Source organism: Sardina pilchardus, chromosome 11, assembly GCF_963854185.1.
Source record: "Sardina pilchardus chromosome 11, fSarPil1.1, whole genome shotgun sequence".
Classification (NCBI taxonomy): Eukaryota; Metazoa; Chordata; class Actinopteri; order Clupeiformes; family Clupeidae; genus Sardina; species Sardina pilchardus.
The window spans coordinates 34,050,081-34,068,941 of NC_085004.1; the positions used below are offsets into that span (position 1 = coordinate 34,050,081).

The following is an 18,861-nucleotide window of genomic DNA, read 5'->3' on the forward strand; positions in this document are numbered from 1 at the left end:
ATTTGAAACTAACAAAGATACTTGACAGGTAGTGTTGCACGATGCACCATTACTACAAAAGTATCAAAATAACAGTGTGACTGTTCAAGGCATGTTTATATAAGAATAATAATGATGATGATGATAATAATAATAATAATATCAAAGGTTCAACAAAGGTATTTGAACATTTATTTTATCTAATGACATAGAAATTATTATGAATAATGAATTGGATTACAGAGATAAGTGTAACAGTATCAAGTGTTCAAATTACTAAACAATTGTAGTGATCAGTAATTCTACAGATCATAAAATGCAACCCACTGAGCAAAAACTGGTCCAAAATATGTCCAGAAGACGTGGTCGCCGAACTCCAGAAGACGTCTTCAGACTAGCCAGAATGAAAGTTTTTAAGACTTATTTCCTGGACGTTGAATAGATGTGTTGTTCTGGGTGTGATATAGGCGTCGCTTGAAGACGTCTGAAAGACTTAATTAGACATCCAGAAGACGTCCTCAGAGTAGCCAGAATGGCAGAACGTCTATTTGCAGCTAATTTTGGCGGTCTATAGACGTCCCGAATGGGGTCAGACTAGACTATTGTCCCAATGTCATTTATGAACTGATTCTGGCTGTCAAATAGACGTCCAGATTATGACCTCGCAAAACGATTATTTGCAACTAATGTTGGTTGTCTATAGACGTCCTGAACCGGGTCAGGCTGGACTATTGTCCCAGTGTCATTTATCAACTCATTTTGACTGTAAAATAGACGTCCAGATCACAGCCTGGACAGACCACTGTTTTTTGGACGTCCATAGACGTTGCTTGCTCAGTGGGAAGAGTGCATTACAAGAGGACTCCGGCTATTTTGAACTTCGAGCCCTGTTGCTCAAGGTCACCAAGGTCAATCGGAAAAAAAGGTGAAAATAGCTACAAAGCTATGCTCTGGGGGCATCACTTAAACTGTGCCTTTGTGGTTCCACTGAGAAAACAAATAATCAATCCAACTGACAGGTCTGGCACATCAAGATGCTGAAATAGCTGTCTTAGATATTTTACTCCCACCGATTAAAATCAGCGTTTTGTGTTGAGTATAATACATTTGTGTGTGTCTTTGTTTGGGCAGCCCCTCAAGTCACTTAAGGTGGATGAAGAATCACACGTGAGAAAGCGAGGACCTTACTTTCAAGATGGGATCCGACGGATAGGTACTGACTTTATTAATCTTGCTATTAGAAATGTTCACTCAGTTTTCTGAAAGAGAACATAAGACACCACCTTTTTGAGATGTGAACTGCAAAGCTGTCAAGGACAGCAGTGGTGGCTGGTACTGATAAAGTTCAGGAGAATACGGTAAACTCATTTTCTTTTTTTTTCAGCCGGCAACCAATACAAATGGGTAGACTTGTTGAACGCTATTTAATGATCATTCATTCCGATGATTTGTTATGGTGGCTGGTGACCAAGTTTTTAAGTGAAGTAACCCAGAAGGAATAGTGTGGTCCACGGAAGTACAGTGTGTTAACCCTAGGAGCCCTAGGCTATTTTATGCATGCTATATTGTTTTTTTTCTTTTTAGCACAGTCTAGGCTACCCAGATCTGCCACAATGTTATGTATTAATACTTGAATTGATTTGATATTGATTGTTAAATCATAAAGATACAAAACACAAGCGGACACGAGCTGATCTGATCTGCCATGCCATAGAGAAACACACAATATAGTTGGATTATGAACACACTTTACCACAAAAACACACAAAAGCATGCGTAAGTCGAGCCATATGAAGTTATTATTTTGCTGTCACTTCGTCTGTTTTATAACCCAGGATCTACTTGGTATCAATTGATAGCTCTGTGTCTCTTTCATCTGATTTACGTACCATACTCATATAGAGTAATGGGTGCACAGGTGAACGCAGAGCAGTATACTGTAAAAATGATAAGATCCTAGAGGAACTTTTAGGGGTTCTTCACTTTGAAACTGTGGGGGAACCTCAAAAGTGTGTAGTCTCATTGGAAAGCCCCACTGCTCTTTGCAGCCCCGCTTGATTTGAATTGAGCTCATTGAGAATGAAACCAGCTGAAGGGTATGTGATGATATGGGGCTATTTTAATTCCAAAGGCCAAGGGAACTTTATCAGGATGCATAGTATCCTGGATCCATGAAATAACTGACCTCTAAAAAAAAAAATCTGCCTGCCTCTATGGGAATTTAACATAGGGGTACTTAAGGAAAAATATTGAATTATTCACGATACATTAATCATTCACATAGCATATTGGTGTCCTTAAAGGCTGTATATTTTCTCATTTTTTTAATTTAAGGCATTAAGATCAATTTCCAGGTGATTTTATATTTCTATATATTCCTCTGTGTAGTGAACTTTAGCATGGGCTCAAATACTTATGACCCTCACTGTAGGTTTCACATAATGTTCAATGTAACTATTCACAGCCTAACACAAATGCAAATGCCATATTCTTGTTAAAAATGAGCATGTAAATATATGCTCAAGTAGGAGATTGCTAACTTTGTCCCTCTAATTTTGCCCCTAAACTACATTTCTGTCCAGTAACATGCTTGCTATTCAACAACACCCTATTCATGACCTTCTGGAGAAATACATGAATACACAAATACACACTACATTTATCAAAAACATCTGAGTATGCTCATTTCCATGTTTCCAGCTCTCCCGCTTCAGTGCTGCCACCTCCCCAGCTCTCCTTGACTCCTCTGGCCTCTACCCGTCTATTTAAGGCTCATGCATGGCGTCATTTAGCTGTCATAATTATGCGCATAAGCACATAAAGAATAAAAATGAGCAGACAGGACTCGAGAGTGTACAATCAGCAACTGAGGGTCTTCTGCTCGCTTCCTGCTCTCCGAATGTCTTTTCAACCAGACACACACCACTTGTTTTCTCATGGTACACTTTTACTTTGTGAAACTCTTATAATTGAATCCGCTGTCTGCAGATTTGGGCACTTCAATGCCCTTTAGTACTCACATTTATATAGAATAGGGGCAAAAATTGTTTACACAACAACAATGTTCTGTCCCCTGATCTGAATTCCATAGAAAATCTGGTGGTGAGCTAAAGAGAACATACAGTACCTAACATGACATAAACACCAGTTTACTTTTAAATGTTTACTTGTATAATGCACTTACCAATGATCACAAAGACAGTGCAGCCTACAGTCTTCCACTCTGCATAAGTCAGATATAGTTGTGGGTTTCTGCAGGGGCAAGCCTTCCGTTAGTTTAGGCACGTCCGATCTGTGCAGCCCTGGATCGGTGCCGCACCCACTGGACGGACTGTAATGGTCAGAAGCTACTGACAAGTCTGGCGCAAAGTTGGTGCAGATCTGCCTGCTGAGTGTACCATGGTCAGCAAACCAGTAAACCAGTTACTAGCCGTTTTGGTACTGCTGGAAAAGGAAAATTAGCATCTCCATAAAGCTTGTCAGCAAATCGAAGCACAAAGTAGTGTCAGTGAGTGTCTTCTGGACAACTGTCAAGTCAGAAGTCTTTCCAATGATGGTTGTCTTTACTGAACCACACCGAGAGATTAAATGCTCAGGAGAGCAACATTTCTATTATAACTAGTTTTTTTTCCTATTATTTTGATCTACTGGGTTTTTCATTTTTATGAGCTGTGACCTCTAATAATCACAATTAAAACAAAAAAGGTTTGAAATATATTACATTATGTGTAATGAATCTGTAATGTATGAAATATTGACTTTTTAAAATAAATTGTGGGGGGGAGTCTGAAAAAGAACTACATGCCTGGTTTTTCCCTTGTGCGTAACTGTTGTTGTATTATGTATTGTAATTGTAGACTATGTGCTCACGTACCATGTGCAGAAGCCCAACACCACAACCCGCCAGGCTTCACACTCATTCGTAAGGAGCATGCGGGAGAGCCTGAGGCGTAGCATTAGGCGCACCCGCCAAGCACCAGAGCCACAAGAAGATCCAGAGATCGCTGCACAGGAACATCAGCCAGACTACCATGAAGATGACAAGCATTTTCGGCGGGAGGAGTTTGAAGAGAACCTCAGGGAGATGGGGTTAGAGTTGGAGAAAGATGACGGGGTCAGTGTGAAAGTTAGTTGTAAAAAAATATATTTCTTTATTTGTTTTTACATTTTTGTCTAATGAACCTTGTTCATTAATCGTCTTCATTTGAAATCGTGTTAGACTACAATATCTGGCATGGGTTTCCTGAAGATCCATGCACCATGGAGTGTTCTCTGTCGAGAGGCAGAGTTTATGAAGTTGAAAATGCCAACCAAAAAGGTATGTAGTGAATCAATAATTAAGCAAGCTAACTAATAATTAAACTAATAAACTAATATTCTGATGGTGGATGTTCCATGTCCTGCCTGCTGTTATTACTGTTGTATCCATATATTCATTTATTTACATTTGATTTACAGATGTATGAAGTCAGGCAAGACAATAACATAGTAGAGAAGATCAACCTTTTTATTCATAAAGTGACTGAACCATTACATCCAAAAGTTGAGGAGAGCAAGATTCAAACTGCCAAGCATTTGTGCTACCCATTCTCCAGAGAAAGACAGCACTTGTGAGTAGTGAATGTTTTTTGTTTACTAATCATCCTCGAGGCCTTTTACCTTCTCCGAAAAAGACTCGGTTGAATCCAGTCCAATGCCTGTCCAAGTATTGTCCACTGTCCACGTTCTATTGAATTTGGCCACTTTTGGTACAGACGACATAAAATAGAAACATACACTCGGCCTGATGCCAGAACCTGAGTGAGAACAGTACCTTGTCCTCATACTGCAAACATCTTTAATTTAATGGCCTTACATCAAGATAATAATTTGCTTCCATCTGATCAAATATTTCTAAGGCTCATAGAATTCGTACTTTTTTGCTTTTTTGTCCTTAATTGAATATTGAAATATTTGCTCTTATGGCAAGAAAACAAAACTCTTTGTGTAATTTCTCTGGGAAGGTAGGAGTGAGTTTCCTCTTTGGTGTGTTTCGTTTGGTCCATGGTTAAAATATAATGTAATTTTTTTCTTATTTTGCACAAAAGCGTCTGCTAATGAATTTAAAATAGTTATTTATTGATTACAGGAACATCTGTTTGTCTGTTATTTGCATTTGTTATTTATATCTCCAAAACCGTTATTCCGACTGATTCCAATTTTGGCAGGTGTCTTGCTACGGGCACGAGTGTGTGTAGTTTCACGCTGTTCAGATTAGAGATGCAAAATATATCACTAAATATTCTTAAATATTGTTAAAAGAAGCACACACTGTTTTTTAGCGCTCTACTGTATTGCCACACCCCCTGTAATTCAACACAGCACAGCTGAAGCAGTGCACAGCACACGGGTCAAGTGGGTGCTCTTTGTTCAAATCTGGCCTCAATAATAGAAAGACATCCTCTGGTTATTCAGTTTATGGTTAATCGGCATTAATTTGTGCATTACTTGACATGGCTCAGACTTCACAGGTTATTGATTATAATGATATACACATGTGCAAAAGAGTCATAGAGGCTCTGCCTCCCCTGACTGCATGGCCCTGGTATGTAGGACATGCCTGTCAGGAAGCATGAAGTGAAATCTGTAGTAGGCTGTACTGGAGGAATCTTTGAGGATAGTAGGAGTAGTACTTTTGAAGGACATAATTATTTAAAAAAAACTTTATTTCTGTATTTATCAAAATAGTTGTTGCTGTTAATAACTCATTTAATGTGTGTTTTCAAGGATAACTCTAGGTAGTTAAGAGGTGTATTGTACACCGTAGTATATTGCCATTTGCAACAAATATGGAATAGCAATAATCTTGGGTCATGTTCCAGGAGCACTCACTCTGAATTGTTTGGCAGGTTTGACCTCTCGGACAGAGATTCATTCTTTAGCAGCAAAACCAGGAGTTCTATAGTAAGTACTTGGCTCATTAACACATACATACAGTACATTATTGTGATTAATGACATTCATATAATTTTGAATATTTATCAAAATATGAATTTGGTAACCTTTTCAATTGCCACATGTTAAAATGAGAATGATATTTCACAGACATCTTTTTCATCCAAGATACTTGTAGAATAAGCTGTACACCTACACACCTACACACAAGCTATACTAGGGATGATTTGGGATGGACTGATCTTATTGTCATTGTATCAGTTGGCAGGTAGAGATTGGTATTGTGCATCTTCTTAATTGATTGTAATTTTGAATGGATTTTCTTTCTCAGGTATACGAAGTGTTGAAGAGAACAAAGTGCACTCGATCAAAATACACCATGGGTAAACATTGTCACTTTAAATTATTTTTGTTATTATCATACAGCATTAATCCATTTTGTGATGGTGACAAGTTTAGCCATTCTCTTACATAGCTTTGGAAAGCTGGATCTTTCTTTTTAGAAATTCTTGTCAGATTAGCCTTTAAAATATAACTTTCTGGTGTGTTTTTGATTGGTGCTAACTGATCAGGGGAAGATTTTCAAGATTCAGGAATTCTTGGCTTCAAGTTAAGCCATAATGTCACTGGGGAGACTCGTGTAGAGTACTGACTGTGTATACTGAAACTGTACAAAGTAAACATTTGTAATGCACATACTGTATGTGTCTTAGGCCATTTTTGATGGCTAATGTAGAAAATCTACTGTAGCTTTCTTTCAGTCAAGTTAAGTTGTTAACCAATGGAATGTTAACCAATGGGAAGTTATCTTCAGGTGACGTCATTGAACCAATCTCCAACAAGGTGTTTTCACAGTATGTGTAGTCGAGAGAAAGCCATCCTGTATTCCTTGTTAGCGACTCAGTTTAACACTCAGAATAAAGCCTCCAACCAGCTGAGCGAGCTACAGTACTGCCCACTACAGCTTGGTCTTACCTGTCTGGGTCTCTCCACTGCATTCTACCCCCACTGACTCGCAGCGTTCCGTAAATAGATGCTCCCGTTCTCCAGCTCGATCTGCTGCTTGTAGCAGGGGTTCCTTCACCTCTTTGTCCGTACACTTGCTTGGAGCCGTAGGCGTCAAAAGCAGTGAGCATGTTGACATGTTCGGCAAAGGCTAAGGTTACTTTGTCTTACTCTCGAAAAGAAGCACTCAGGTTTTCACTACAGCAGCACTCCCTAATAACAAATGACAAACTCCTCAACGTCATACTCTTAATTCTGATCAGAAAATGTTGTTAGTGGGGCTAAAGTTGTGGCTGGCCCAGGCTAGTTACTTTGTGTCTCTGGTGCTTCCACATGCATACAAACTTGGAATAAAACCCCATCCATGTTTTGAGGGAGATACGGGTTTCTGAATGTATCCTGCCTTCAGTCTCTGGATGAACTGGCAAGGCCGTCTACGTCATCCGCCCAAACATTTGAATATTCCCAAAGTTCAAGATTGTGATGCCATTTTGATTGATATTCGGCTGACAACCGAGATGGTGACACCCTTGGCGTGTACTTAAGCCCCCTGCCTGTAGCTGCGCCTCAGTGAGTGCCTTTGCTGTGCCAACGAGCAGACATGTATCATTCGGTATCGTGGCTCTACCGAGACCAGACATGGTTAAGGTCCGCTAAGCAGCTAAGCTGCTGGTGTTATGTGGTCAGTCCACACCCAGGGCTGGTACTGCATGTACAGCATGTACAGACAAGTCTAGTGTGAGTGCCTAACACATGTCTCATGGTTGTGCATCCTGGCCTTGCATTGTTGAGCTCTGTTCAAACCAGTGGACTGCCATTTCTGAGATGACTATGCAGCCCTACCACAGCTGAATACATTAGTATTAACTTATATTCTAGACATTGAATACGCTCTCGATGGATATGGTGAGCACTTGTCCATCGTTGTCATAAGAGCATAAGATGTTAACCTTTTCATGGCACACTGCACTCTGAATCTAGATCACTATGGATCTGGTCTGAAAAATTGCTTCAGAAGGATAAGTGAGCGTGACTTTCTTGCGACTTGTAGGCACAACACAGCAAAAAAAAATCCTTTAAACATGTTGATGGAGATTGGTTTAGATCACTGAGATCACCCAAAGATGGCTTACAATGGTTACTCTCCTCAGGGTGTCTGGCCTGGTGATGGAAACTCATATTGCTCATTTAAATGAAATATGTCTGTATTTTGAAGGAATTACCAGTCTTCTTGGAAGTGGAGTTTATACGTCTCATTACCCTTTACATGATGTAAGTTGCCTCAAGTAAATAATGCTTTACTCACTTTAACAGCAGTCATTTTATTTGACTGCAGTCATGTTAGAATAGTCGTGTTACATTGTTTACAGTCACGTTACTAGAAACCTGTTGTTTCACTATTGGTCAAGTTACATGTGAACAGTTATTTAAAGGTCTGTAATTGCAACTGTATTTGACAGAGGACAGATGAGGGTTGTAGATTGTCACAAAATATTAGCTGTCGGTCTCATACAAGCTCTTTGTAAATTGTTATAATACTGTAAAAATGTTAAATTCATTCCAGCTCTGCCTCTGCCCTGTTGTTCCAATTTGCATACATCTGTGCTTACAGTAATTTGAGTGCATAAGTGTGTATACGCTGACAATGTTGAAATTCACATATTATTGTGTGGATAAATAAACACCACACCAATTTGTTCATTGATAATTAGGATATTGTGTAATTGCAGTGTACAATGTCGTGGTAACCATGGTCTATAGAGTAGGAGATACAGTAATGGACAAACTCTGTTGTGTGATCTTACAGGGAGACATTGATGGCATCCATGCAGAACCCAATGACCGCAAGGTGAGAGTCTGACTTAAAATTAGTTAAACTAAGTAAAATTGACTAATAACTAGCAACTGCAGTGCATTTCAGTAATAGATAAGGTAAGCCTAGGCTGCATGTTAAAACGTTTAAAAAGAAGAGTCCGAAGAGTCTTCTCACCTTTTTCACCCCTGACCCGTTTTCATGTCTGAAGGTTACTGATGCAGTTTTGCACAGCTTCAGTGTTTTCTGTAACTCAGTTTTCCCACAGTGTGGACTGCCAATAGCCTAGAAATCTAGACGCACCCTAGCGGGCAAAAATATTTTTGCCTAGCGGGATGGTCTAGGGTCGCACCATTGAGGACAAGCCTGCGCTAGGCTCGAGTTCAGCCTAGCCAATCAGAACGCTCTATCTGTATATGGAGTCCTTGAGCCCGCCTTAGCTCACCTTCGGCTTCCGATAAGACGCCAGGGGGCTGGACCAAACAAATTAGAAGCAACGTGGCGTCTTGGCGCCTCTAACTTGTCTTTCAAACACAACAGTGCCGACTCCGACAATTAGATTTGAAACGTTCTTCTTGCTAGTTTTTGTTCACTGTTGATTCGCTGTTTCTCTTTGATTTTCCAGGTTAACGTTAAGGCTGCTAGTCTATCATTGTCCTATACTTGTTGCAGAGCTGTGTAACATTTATTTGCCTCTTTCTTGATAAGTTCACACTTGAAAAATCGACTCTAATCGGAGCTGCCAAATGTCATGCTTTTGAGTGTGACAGTCAAAAAGATGGATGAGGCTAACGAAGCGCGCTCGTTTGAATCGGCTTTGGAAGAGTTAGATTTGGGCTTTTCTTTGAAGTTTGAGCCGAAAGAAGCACTCAAGTCATTCGTTTTAAAGAAGGATGTAGCCTATTTGCCGTTTTGCCGACCGGCTACGATTGGTCACAAATGCTGGCCTATTACGTGCAGAGGCAGTTTGAAAGACAACTGTTCATCCCACCCACAGGCTTCAACTCTGTGAATGGTCCGACCCCAGACTATACATTTCTGTGTAGTTTGGCTTGCCAGGCTAGACTGCCAAGGCATTGTAGTTGAGTCGTGAGAGGCAGCTTACATTACAGTTTTTTTCAATCGCTAACAAGCGTTTGTCCATTCAGTTGACACATTTTCAAAACTCTAAACACAGTTAGCACAGCATCGGTCTTTTGTGGCCATACCATACACACATTTCATGTTGTTTTCACACAGTATGCAGTCAGCGAATACATTTTCACAATGCTTACATTTTCTTAACAGACAAACTATACCTCCCAACAAAATAATGGATCGTTTCTGTATTATTTTCGAATGTTAACACACAACATCCCACAATAGTTAAAACAATATTCCAAACCTTAGATACGGTAAAAACCTCTGCTTCTGCAATGTTATCAATTCAAAAGCAATATATCTCAGCTGATAATAAACAAACAATCGAATAATTGACACACAGATGATTGATGTTGGGTAAATTGGGCCAACCACAGCTGATTCCAGTCTATCTTAGACTCAGTGGCAGGGGTTATTTCTCTCCATTACATTGACACTTACACAGTAAAAAAGAGGAGGTGATGTTTTTGGAAGCAGAAACAGAAAAAGACAAATACTGTAATGTCTGGACGAGGAAGAGTAAGAGTAAGGGGCCCAGGGAGAAGAGCAGGCCCAGTGAGATGCAGTGAGAGGTGCAGGAGCACTGAGAGGAGCAGGTGCAGAGATTTGACACAGTTATATTGTGCTTTTTTTTGTTCACCCCCTTTTTATCTGGGCTTTTTGCTGTTGTTTTTTGTTCAGAATGCTCTTGTGTTTCATGGATATTTTGTTCACTGCAATGCTGTAAAACGTTTTCTGTTCTATCATAGTCTACTGTAAACAGTATTTATACTGCACCTCCTGTAGGCCTAGTGAACAGTAAAAAAAAAAAAAATGATTTGCTTTTTACTGGAAGGCATTTGAATGTGAACATTACATCTGGACATACAGTTCCCAACCAAGAAATTTAGTGTATAAATGCTGGATTGCATGTTTTGCATGCAAATACCTGTAAAACTGAAACATAAAAGTCTATGCAGTTTTTGTAATGTCAACAGTAGCCAGTATTTTGAAACCTAGTGTACTCTGATTGACTGCATGTATCTTGTGAAGTGAAAACAAGCTTCATTCTTTGACAAAATAACTTCATTTTGAGTCAGGTTTCCAGTGTTTTGGTAAAGTTAGTGTGTGCAGAGAAATTACGAGTTAGTGTATATGTAACAAAATGTGGTGTAACAACATGGAATGTGCTTTTGAGAGGAAAATGATCCATTTGGCCAATTGTGTTTTGTAGGTGAGAGTCTGTGTTTAGAGTTTTGAAAATGTGTCAAATGAATGGACAAACGCTTGTTAGCGATTGAAAAAAACTGTAAACTAATGTCGCTCCCATCACACACTATTCGTAGTGCACCAATGGACAGAGGGACACAAATGGGATTAGCTTTACTACAAACTGCTTTTCATTCTTCCCCGAGAATATTAACAAGGTTTACAAAATTCGCCAACACTATTACATGCCAGGATGATACTTTATGGGTGCTCTCAATCTCCACCATGCAGCAGATCTTGAACATCAGTTGCTGCACTTGTTAACGCACATGTGAGATAGAGAAAGAGTGGCAGGTGTCAGCTGACTTGTCATAACTTATATCTCCCTTTGTAATAGAGTTTTTCGGTTCCCACTACTGACCATTTATGGTCAAATCCAAGGAAGAATAATTTGTAGAAGAGTCTTTGCAGTTAGAAAGATGGTTAGGAAGATGTGAAAACACTCAAATAATATTCCAGGAGGGGTATTCCTGACAGATCAAAAGGGGACTTGTTACATTTTAACATTTTCCACAGATCCTCTACGAGGAATGGGCGAGCTACAGCATTTTCTACAAGTACCAGCCAATTGGACTCGTCAGGTATGATGGTGAATCAGCTCATCAGACCCTCTGTACCCTTTGAACTAAACATTCTTTAACAGATTTGTTTTACAAATATAATAACCACATTTAGGTTTTTCTCACAATAGAAAGTATTTAATTATGAAATAGGCAAGTATGAGCACATAAGTAATGTAAGTAATGCAATTACTCTGCATCAGTGTCGTAGTGAGTAGTTATGATTGCATTAGGAAATACAGTATAATGTCTATTTTCATGGTTGTCAGTTTGCTTATGTTGTGGAATGACAAGTTGCCCATTATATGCTGTCTCATTCCCCACAGAAAGTACTATGGGGAGAAGGTCGCCCTTTACTTTGCTTGGCTGGGTGTGTACACTCAAATGCTGATCCCAGCAGCCATTGTGGGTGTGATTGTGTTCCTGTACGGCTGTGCAACTGTAGACGATAACATTCCCAGGTCTGTCAGCCCCTTGGGCATCACTATCTTTTATTGTCAAATTTCATAGGTAATATCAGATTATGAAGTGTTACATGTAAGGTAGGCATACATGCAGTGAAGACACAAAATTCAGATATATAGAAAGAAATCATACGTTTTGTTAGGATACACAATATGTGTCAACTTAGGTTATTAGTGTTACATTTTATTCTCAAAGTAGAGGGGGAAAAAGCAGACAAATATTGGGCCAAAAATCGACATTGTCAGTATCAACTAGGAAAGTGTAGGCCAATCATGCAATCCACCATCATTCTGAGCTCTGTGCCTGCAGGCTACTGCAGTGTGTGTGTGTGTGTGTGTTTGAGTGTGTGTGTGTGTGTGTGCGTGTGTGCGTGCGCATGCCTCAGAGATTCTCTGACACTAAAAACATAATTGATAACGTCAATACATAGCAATATGGTCTATAATGGGTTGTCCGCGGATGCACCTGACTGTAGAAATAGAGAAGAAAATAGACAATATCAAATAGAGAAGAACATGTTTACATTATGCTCAGCATTTAGAATGATCATGACACAAATTCAACAACTTGTTTCTGATCAACCTTTTGCGCAGTATGGAGATCTGTGACCCACGCAACAACATCACCATGTGCCCCCTGTGTGACCGTGCCTGTAGCTACTGGAAGCTTGTGACAGCCTGTGGCACAGCCCGAGCAAGCCACCTATTTGACAATCCAGCCACGGTCTTTTTTGCTATCTTCATGGCACTATGGGGTAAGCCAGTCTGCCTTTTTTACTCTTGCGCTGTCCTTTTCTGTTACAATGGGAGTTGGTTGTACAAACAATCAGAGGTGGAAAAGTCCAGCTTCAGAAAGTAAAATTCCAACTATGTATTGATTCTACCTGTGCACTTAAAGGAACACGCCACCGTTTTTTCATATTGAACTATGTTATTCCCTTAACTAGTTAATTGAGTTGATACATACCCCTCACGTTTCATTGCGTGCACTGAATGGCTCTGGCGTGCGGCGCTACTTTGATAGCACTTAGCGAGCCCAGTTCATTCATTAGGATCCAAACAGAGATGAAGTTAGAAGCGACAAAACACCTCCACATTTTCCCTATTAAAATATAGTTACGCAAGTAGTTACATGACCAAGTATGATGAGAGAAAATAAAACATGGTGCTTTTCAAAGTAGCGCCGTGCGCCAGAGCCATTGAGTGCACGCATTGAAACGATAAGGTTAATATGAAATTCACTAGTTCGCCCATCAGTATGATTGTGCTTGGGCGTAACGTTAAGCATGTTTGGCTAGGTAGCTGACCGTGGTCCTGGAATGCCTGGAGCGGAGATCGCGTTAGAGCGATGGCCGCTTGCACCCCCCTGTGTAAGGAAGGAGGATGAGTGACTGGGCTATCAGTGAAATGGAGGAGTAGGGGGAGGAGGAGGGATGACTTTTGCGAACGCCGGGGCGTGTGGCACGATAGAAAAGAAGGCCGGCTTAAATACTCTTGGAGCGGGAGGCGCGGTGAGTTAATTGGTGTCAATCATCCCTAAGGGCTCCTCCCGAACTTTGTTTAGAAAACATCATTTCACTAGTTCGCCCATCAGTATGATTGTGCTTGGGTGTAACGTTAAGCATGTTTGGCTAGGTAGCTGACCGTGGTCCTGGAATGCCTGGAGCGGAGATCGCGTTAGAGCGATGGCCGCTTGCACCCCAAAAGAACCATAGGCCACGGGCTACCGATTACAATAGCGCTTGCTGCGCGAGTCGAAGGTCCGCTAGATTTGAGCGGATGTAGGACTGGTAGGCATCAGAGGACCATCGGCCTAGTACTTTAATTTGTTGCTCAGATAGGCCGTTGCACGCTGCGGTTGTAGCGGCACCTATCCTGAACGAGTGTGCAGAGTAGCGGTCTGCGGGGAAACCAGATTTGACTAGGATGGTTTTTAGGAGAGTCTGAAATCTGTGACGGGTGATGGGTACCCCTTCGTCTGAAACGAAAAGTGGGCTAGTAGCCGGTGCTTGAGATCGATATGAGATGTAGTTGGATAGGTACTGGAAATGCTGAAGATCCGAGGAATGGTTGAAAATAAAAATGGGGTGTCCTTTCCGAAACTGGTCAGTTTTACTCTGTTTGATGGTAAACCTAATAGTGTCTTGGTCTAACTGCTCGAGGTCTGCAATGCATGGGTGGATATCTGAAATGAAGTGTGACGAGGGGCACGTAAACTCACTACATCTCAGCAGCCCAAAAAAAGCCAATAAAAACATAACGGAGAGGGTGAAGTCGGAGTGCTGTGATATGACGCCTTGGCGAAGTGTAGCGAGGCAGGCGGCGAGAATGCTAGAGGTAATGGGAAGGCGAGAGTCTTGAGGGACTGGCTGCTGCCTACGGATACCTTTAAGTAGCATGCCTAACCTGATGTCGGAGAAGGAAGGGCATTCGGAGCCGTGAATAAGTTTATAGAAAAAGTGAATGCCAGCTAAGTATACTCTAATAGAGGAGACTCTGATCTTGAGTGATGCGTGTGCGTAAGTGATGAATGAGGAGATAACAACAGTGTCAAAACGGGGAAATGTTAATGAGTGAATTGCGTGGAACTGTTCGAAGCAGGACCAGGCAGTCCAGTAGGACTGCATAGTCCTGGGTGCGAGAGCTTGGAGGGCTAGGTCGGTCGTGATGGGCTGGAGATAGCTGAGGGGGTGGTTTACAGGAAGATGGTCTCCGAAAAGCTGGGGAGTGGAGTAGGGTACTGGTCCGCCTCTGGAGCCAAACTTCTGAATCTCTGAAAATCGAGACGAGAGAGTGAGTCAGCGATTTGGTTGTGGCAGCCTCGGACGTGAGCTGCTCTGATTATGAACTGGTAGCTGGCTGCTGTCCAGATCAAACGCCTAATCAGAGGAGAAAGCGTAGGGGATTTTGAGCGTGAGTTATTTATGGCGTTAACTACTGCTTCGTTGTCGCTGTGAATGAGCACGCTTTTGGATGTCCACTCCTTCCCCCAGATGAGGGACGCGATGACCATGGGGTAGAGCTCGAACAAAGCTGAAGACTCTTTTTCAGCAGTTATCTCGCTAAACTGTTGTGGCCACGAGGATGCGAACCAGCGCCCTTTGTAGAACCCTCCAAAGCCTATTGAAGGGGCTGCGTCGGTGTATAACTGGAGGTCTTCTGGGGATGAAAGACATTCGTCATAAAACATACACAGACCGTTCCATTCCTCTAAAAACATTTTCCACAGTGTGAGATCGGCCAAACACCGGGCGTCGAGCGCTATGATGTCTGAGAGAGACGAAGCTGATGAGGCGATGTTGAGAAGATGCGAGATGAAGGGGCGGCCCTGGGGAATGATTCGCATGGCGAAATTGAGGTGGCCTAGGAGGGAGAGGACTTCTTGTTTGGTGTGGGATTGAGATGTTAAAAAAAGTTCAGCAGGGAAGAGATTCGGTCTTTTTTCTCTTTAGGCAGTGATGACGAGAAATCGTCGGTATCCAGAATGATGCCGAGAAATTCGAGTCTAGAAGCGGGACCGCATGTTTTCTCTTCGGAGAGTGGAACTCCTAGCTTCTGGAATACCTCGACTAGCGTGGAAATGCCTAGGGCTGGTGGATAGGATTGGGGGATGACAACGAGAAAATCATCCAGAAGATGCACGAGGAATGTGAGTTGGTAATTGTTCTGGAGAATCCAGCATAGCGCTTCTGAAAGCGTGTCAAAGATTTTGGGACTGCTGCGACAGCCGAATGTGAGGCGCACTGCGAAGTAAAACTTCTTTTGCCACTTGACTTTGAAGAGGTGCCAGAACTCCGGATGGATGGGCATAACCTTGAAGGCTGAGGTGATGTCGGCTTTGGCTAACCAGGAGTGTCTGCCTGCCTTTTTAATCAATGTGATTGCATCGTCAACCGAATGGTATTGCAAAGAGTACTCCTCGACGGGGATTAAGCTGTTAATGCTCGGTGTGCTGCTGTTGTGTGGAGCTGACAGGTCGATGATGAGTCTCTTTTTTCCGGAATATTTGCGCATGGCGATGCCTATGGGGTTTATCCTGAACACTGGGAATGGGGGTTTGCTGAATGGGCCGATCATGAAACCTGATTCTATCTCTTTGTTTAGGAGTGTTGTGACTGTCTCCGGATCTCCAGTGGCGGACTGGAGGTTTTTGCAAATGAACGACTCTGTAGGCATAGATAGGACGCCTGGATGGAAGCCGTGGGTCAACCCCGTGGTTAAATAATCACAAAACTCTCTATTTGGATTATTTTGTAGTTCTGATTGCAGAGCAGAAACAATTATTGGAGTGGCGAGATACTTTTTAAATTTTTTATTGATGTTTCGGAGTGCGGAACAGACCGACTTGGCGTGGGCACCTGCGCAGTAGCTGCACACGTGAAGATACCGGCATGAGGATGACGTGCACTGGGTGTAATTGAACTTGCGGCAGATTTCTCGGCCCTTCCAGAAGCGCGCGTCCTCTTCCTTGTCCTCTCTTGCTGCGGCCTCGGTGACGCGGGGGACGTACGATGAGGATCTGGGGGCGCTGGTGCTGGCTTTGGGAGGTTGCCGTTCGGGGTTTACGAGAGGGCACTCGGCTGCGCCGTGGCTGGGCGTGTTGCAGAGGGGGCATGCTGGTTTAAGGCCGAGGAAGACGCGGTTGTGCAGCTCCATATCGAGCGCGCCCCAGTAAGGGGTTTGGTTCCACAAGTTTACCCTTGCGGCGCATTTCGCTGAAAACAAGCGGTGATATGTGTAGAAGTGGGCGCCTCCATAAGAAACGGCTAGGCCGGCGATGATGGCTAAATAGTCGTTCAGTTCTTTACGACGGCCGGAAAAGACTGAACAGATGACCTCAGTGAAATTAGTGAATGCTACTGTGAATTCGGCGAACGACAGAATTTTTGTAGCCGGGCCAGAGGGTTTTAAGGATAGAGTTAGTTCCCCGCAAACTAAATCCCGGTGATGAGAAGTTACGGGGAGAGAGGGTAAAATGGTGGATAAATCTACGTCTGCACCTGATAGAATGAGGTTCCTGGTGGACGAGGAGACGGGTGGAGGCTCGAACGCTGCGGCGTGAGGAGGCGGTGGCATGGGCCTTGCAGTAGCTAAGGAATAGCTCGGAAGCCGGAAAGCACTCGCTGAGTGCTGATAACCCACGGCTGCGGGCTGGTCTAGCGCGGAACCGGGAATGAAATGGGGAGGGGGGAAAGGGGGGAGGGAGGGAGCGGCCATCAACATGACCGGAGGGGCGGCGGCTTGGGACAGGGTCCCGGGAATTGGAAGGGGGAGGGAGAGAGGGTGAGGAGGGTGTAGCGACGCTGTCGCTACCGGAACCGGCTGAGACCAGGGACTCGCTAGCTCGTAATGTGAACGGTGGTGTAGCGAGGTGAATGGTTGTGCAGACGTGGCACCCGGAAAGGAATTGGGAGGGGGAAAAGGGGGGAGGAAGGGAGCAGTCGCGGGGGCGGCTGGAGGGGGGGCAGCCCTGGACCGGGTCCTGGCTGAGGGGAGTGGATGGGGGAGGGAGAGAGGGTGGGGAGGGAGTAGCGACGCTGCCGCTACCGGGGCCGTCTGGCAGAATGGCGTCTGCGAAACTACAGCGGAAACAGCCCGAGCTGCTGACGTGGCTGGAGCGGTGGAGGAAATCGCTCTGGAGCGTGTAGTGCGGGAGGGCGCTGTCGGCGTACCCGGTGCGTGGGGTGACTGGTGACGTGGCCGAGAGCTTCTCCCAGCCTCGTTGCTTCTGGCGGGATCCATGCCTCGCTGCCAGTGGGAGCAGCCTGCTTCCTGGTCCTGTGAAGAGAACAGGGAGAGGGAGTGGGAAGGAGAGAGAACAGCGTTATCCGACTCGTTTAACAGACGGAGGAGATGGAATTTCCTGTCTGATCGGCGGAACGAAATGCCGCGGGAGTGGAGGGTGCTGCGAATCCGGGCCACTGTCCAGTGTACGGGGTCGTCGCCTTGCTGGCGCTGGGTCCTGGCGCTGCCTCGTGACGACGCTGGGGATCGGATGCTGCCCCGGGCTGGGGCGGGAGAGCGCCGTCTGCGGCCCTGCGTCCTGGGTTCCCTGATCCGAAGGCGAGGGGAACGGGATGGATTGTCGTCCCGCTGGGGCCCCTGGATGTTGGGGGTTGGTGGGACAAAATTGTCCTCCAGATCGCTGGATGATGCGTGGATTTCCAGCTCGTTTGCTTCTTGCTCCATGATCTCGTTTGACTTGAGGATGCAAAGTTCTGAATGACTTTTGCGAACGCCGGGGCGTGTGGCACGATAGAAAAGAAGGCCGGCTTAAATACTCTTGGAGCGGGAGGCGCGGTGAGTTAATTGGTGTCAATCATCCCTAAGGGCTCCTCCCGAACTTTGTTTAGAAAACATCATAAACGGTGGAGTGTTCCTTTTACACAGGTGATCTCACTGATTAGCTGTTCTACCTGGCTGAAGAGTTGTGATGATGATAATCAGCTGGCTTAAGTGAATGGTTGGCACAGATATGTGAAAGGACTTTTACTTTCTGTAGCCGGACTTTTCCACCTCTGCAAACAAGATACTCCTTAAAGGTTTAAGCTGTTCTCCCTAAATGGGAATGAATGGGAGGGAAAGTGGTGGGACGGAGGGAAAGGTCTGAATGGAATTATTGGCTACTCTTTTCTGTCTGAGAAGAGGATGTACTGTATATTGCTTAGTGGGGAAGCGTTTTTTTTTTTTTTTTTCCTGTTTTACTTAATATTAATTA

General features: G+C 43.6%; 1 protein-coding gene across 2 annotated transcripts in view; it reads left to right on the forward strand.

Moving 5' to 3' along the window:
- The window catches only part of LOC134095540 (anoctamin-1-like), a 60,450-nt gene that overhangs the window by 23,714 nt on the left and 17,875 nt on the right, over positions 1–18,861 (forward strand). For both annotated transcript variants that reach the window (XM_062549143.1, XM_062549144.1), the window contains exons 3-13: positions 1,111–1,192; positions 3,837–4,093; positions 4,199–4,297; positions 4,438–4,589; positions 5,868–5,922; positions 6,245–6,296; positions 8,135–8,190; positions 8,726–8,767; positions 11,636–11,700; positions 12,006–12,140; positions 12,738–12,898. In XM_062549143.1, coding sequence (XP_062405127.1) covers positions 1,111–1,192; positions 3,837–4,093; positions 4,199–4,297; positions 4,438–4,589; positions 5,868–5,922; positions 6,245–6,296; positions 8,135–8,190; positions 8,726–8,767; positions 11,636–11,700; positions 12,006–12,140; positions 12,738–12,898 — 1,156 coding nt within the window. The remainder of the gene's footprint in view (positions 1–1,110; positions 1,193–3,836; positions 4,094–4,198; positions 4,298–4,437; positions 4,590–5,867; positions 5,923–6,244; positions 6,297–8,134; positions 8,191–8,725; positions 8,768–11,635; positions 11,701–12,005; positions 12,141–12,737; positions 12,899–18,861) is intronic.